General features: G+C 47.4%; 1 protein-coding gene across 1 annotated transcript in view; it reads right to left on the reverse strand.

Moving 5' to 3' along the window:
- Window positions 1-2,500, reverse strand: part of baiap2b (BAR/IMD domain containing adaptor protein 2b) — a 90,027-nt gene that overhangs the window by 63,154 nt on the left and 24,373 nt on the right. The window contains exon 2 of the mRNA XM_062526795.1: window positions 769-844. Coding sequence (XP_062382779.1) covers window positions 769-844 — 76 coding nt within the window. The remainder of the gene's footprint in view (window positions 1-768; window positions 845-2,500) is intronic.

The following is a 2,500-nucleotide window of genomic DNA, read 5'->3' on the forward strand; positions in this document are numbered from 1 at the left end:
CACTGAGTGGCGTGTGAGATGGCACATGCATGGGTGAGAGATGGGCTTAGGTATGGAAGCTCAGTGGGGACATTTTTGACTTGGGACATTCCATTACAGAGTGTGCGGAAAAGAAGAAGCTACAGGGTACTACAAGAAGCCCCCCTCCCCCAGGCAAACATTCCACTTAAACATTTATAACAGATTGCTTCGAGAAAACATTCATAAGCAAAACATTTCAGATGACAACAGGGAAAACAACAACATTGATCTCTCGTAGGACAGAGTGACAGGCAGAGAGGGGAACAAAAGAGAAAGGGAAAGAGAAAGAGAGAGAGATAGAGAGACAGAGAGACAGAGAGAGAAAGAGACAGAGTAGAAGAATGTCTGCTGAAGCTTCACTGTGTATTAACCTCTCGACTTGGAGAAAAAAAAAATCGTCGCTCGCCTCGCCGCCATGGTGACGAGAGAAAACCCAATAACCCCACTCTACTGAAAACACCATAACTCATGCATATATATATATATATACAAATAAAAAAAATAAAATAGAAAAGATAAAAAAAGAATACAGAAAAGATAAAAAGAATAAATGACAAGGAAAGAGGCAGGGGCAAGGCAGGGCAGCACACCAGTCCATCACCTAAAGCTATGAAGGGAAAGAAGGACTGAAGATTAGAGGAGAGGAGAGATGAGGAGGAGAGGAGATAGAGGGGGAGAGAGAAATGAAGAGAGGGAGAGAGAGATGGAGAGAGGGACAGAGAGAGAGAGAGAGAGGGGTGTACTCACTGGATAGCGCCTTCTCGTAGGTCTTGGCCATGGAAACGAAGTTCCTGAGGCAGGGGTTGAACTGCTCCATGATGGACTGCATGGGTAGAGGAAGAGAAGAGAGAGAGAAGAGGAGCTCGTTTAACCACAGAGCGGCACAGGAACCAGCACAGCTGCTAACGTCGCTATGCTATAATCACTGCTCCCTTTCCCTCTGTGTGTGTGTGTGTGTGTGTGTGTGTGGGGAGGACATATATTCGCACGACGACACACATACACGCGTGCAAAGGATAATTCATGGGCGCGCGCACACAGATACAGTGTCGGCATGCGGATTTTCATTGAAGTCACTAAGCTGCTCGCTGTTTGATTGTGTGTGTGTGTGTGTGTGTGTGTGTGTGTGTGGGTTGACTTGAATGTATACATGCATGTGTGTATGTACTGCATGTGTGTCTTACACATACGTACAAAGAGATGATGCAAGCAAGCACACACACACATTCTCTCACACACACATTCACACATTCACACACACACACACACACACACACACACACACACACTAATCTCAGTAGCACATGGGTAGCTCTCTCAGCATGAGTGCCATAGTGGACTGGAGTGTGAGTCATTCACGGAGCACGCTTTTGTTGTTACTACTAGGGGGGCAACACATCAGGAGGAGGGGCTCCTCTCTCTCTATCACTCTCTCTCTCTCTCTCTCTCTCTCTCTCTCTCTTTCATCCACTCCATCCATCAATGCCCTGATTCCATGTAATTCAGCACCCCCCCCCCCCCTCCTCCACCTCAGCACCTAGAGAGAAATCGATGAAGTTGTTGAGTCACAACCCGGTCTCATGCCTACCTCTCTTGTTCTTCCATCTCTCTATCCTCTCTCTCTTTCTCTCTCTCTCTTCTATCCCTCTCTCACACTCAATTCCTCCCACATCTTTCCTGCCTCATTTTGTCTGTATGTGTGCTTTTTCTTTGAGAAAGAAAAATGTCACCCCGTGTAGCGAGATTGTTTCCTTGCTTGAATGGGGCGAGAGAAGGAGAGGGGAAAGAGAGGAGGAGGAGGAGGAGGAGGAGGAGAGGAGGAAGAGAGGAGAGGAGGAAAGAGGTGTGCGGGTTAGGATCTAAGGAAAGAGGCAGGAAAAGAGGGGAGGAGGGGAGGATGAGGAGGAGGAGGAAATGAGAGGAGTGAGTGAGAGGAGTGTTCTGCCCTTAAGCTCCACTGAGAATTACAGACACCTGTCACAACACAGACTCTGTCACAGACACACACACACAAACACACACAGAAGAATAATCTGGGTACTCTCTCTCTCTCTCTCTCTCTCTCTCTCTCTCTCTCTCTCTCTCTCTCTCTCTCTCTCTCTCACACACACACACACAGGATATGCGTGTGTGTGACCCTGTGTGTGTGTGTGTGTGAGATGGGGATACAGGATGATGCATATACAACCCCCTCAAACAAACACACAAACAAATGCACACACACACACACACACACACACACACACACACACACACACACACACACACACACACACACACACACACACACACACACACACACACACACACACACACACACACACACACACACACACACACACACACACACACACACACACACACACACAATCACACAATATCTGAACAGACTGTTAGTTGGTGCTGGGCAGTATCTACAAAACAACCCTCTACAGAATGCTTTAAACAGAGGACCCCACAATAGAAACAAGGTGCATCT

This window comes from Sardina pilchardus, chromosome 22 (genome assembly GCF_963854185.1).
Source record: "Sardina pilchardus chromosome 22, fSarPil1.1, whole genome shotgun sequence".
Classification (NCBI taxonomy): domain Eukaryota; kingdom Metazoa; phylum Chordata; class Actinopteri; order Clupeiformes; family Clupeidae; genus Sardina; species Sardina pilchardus.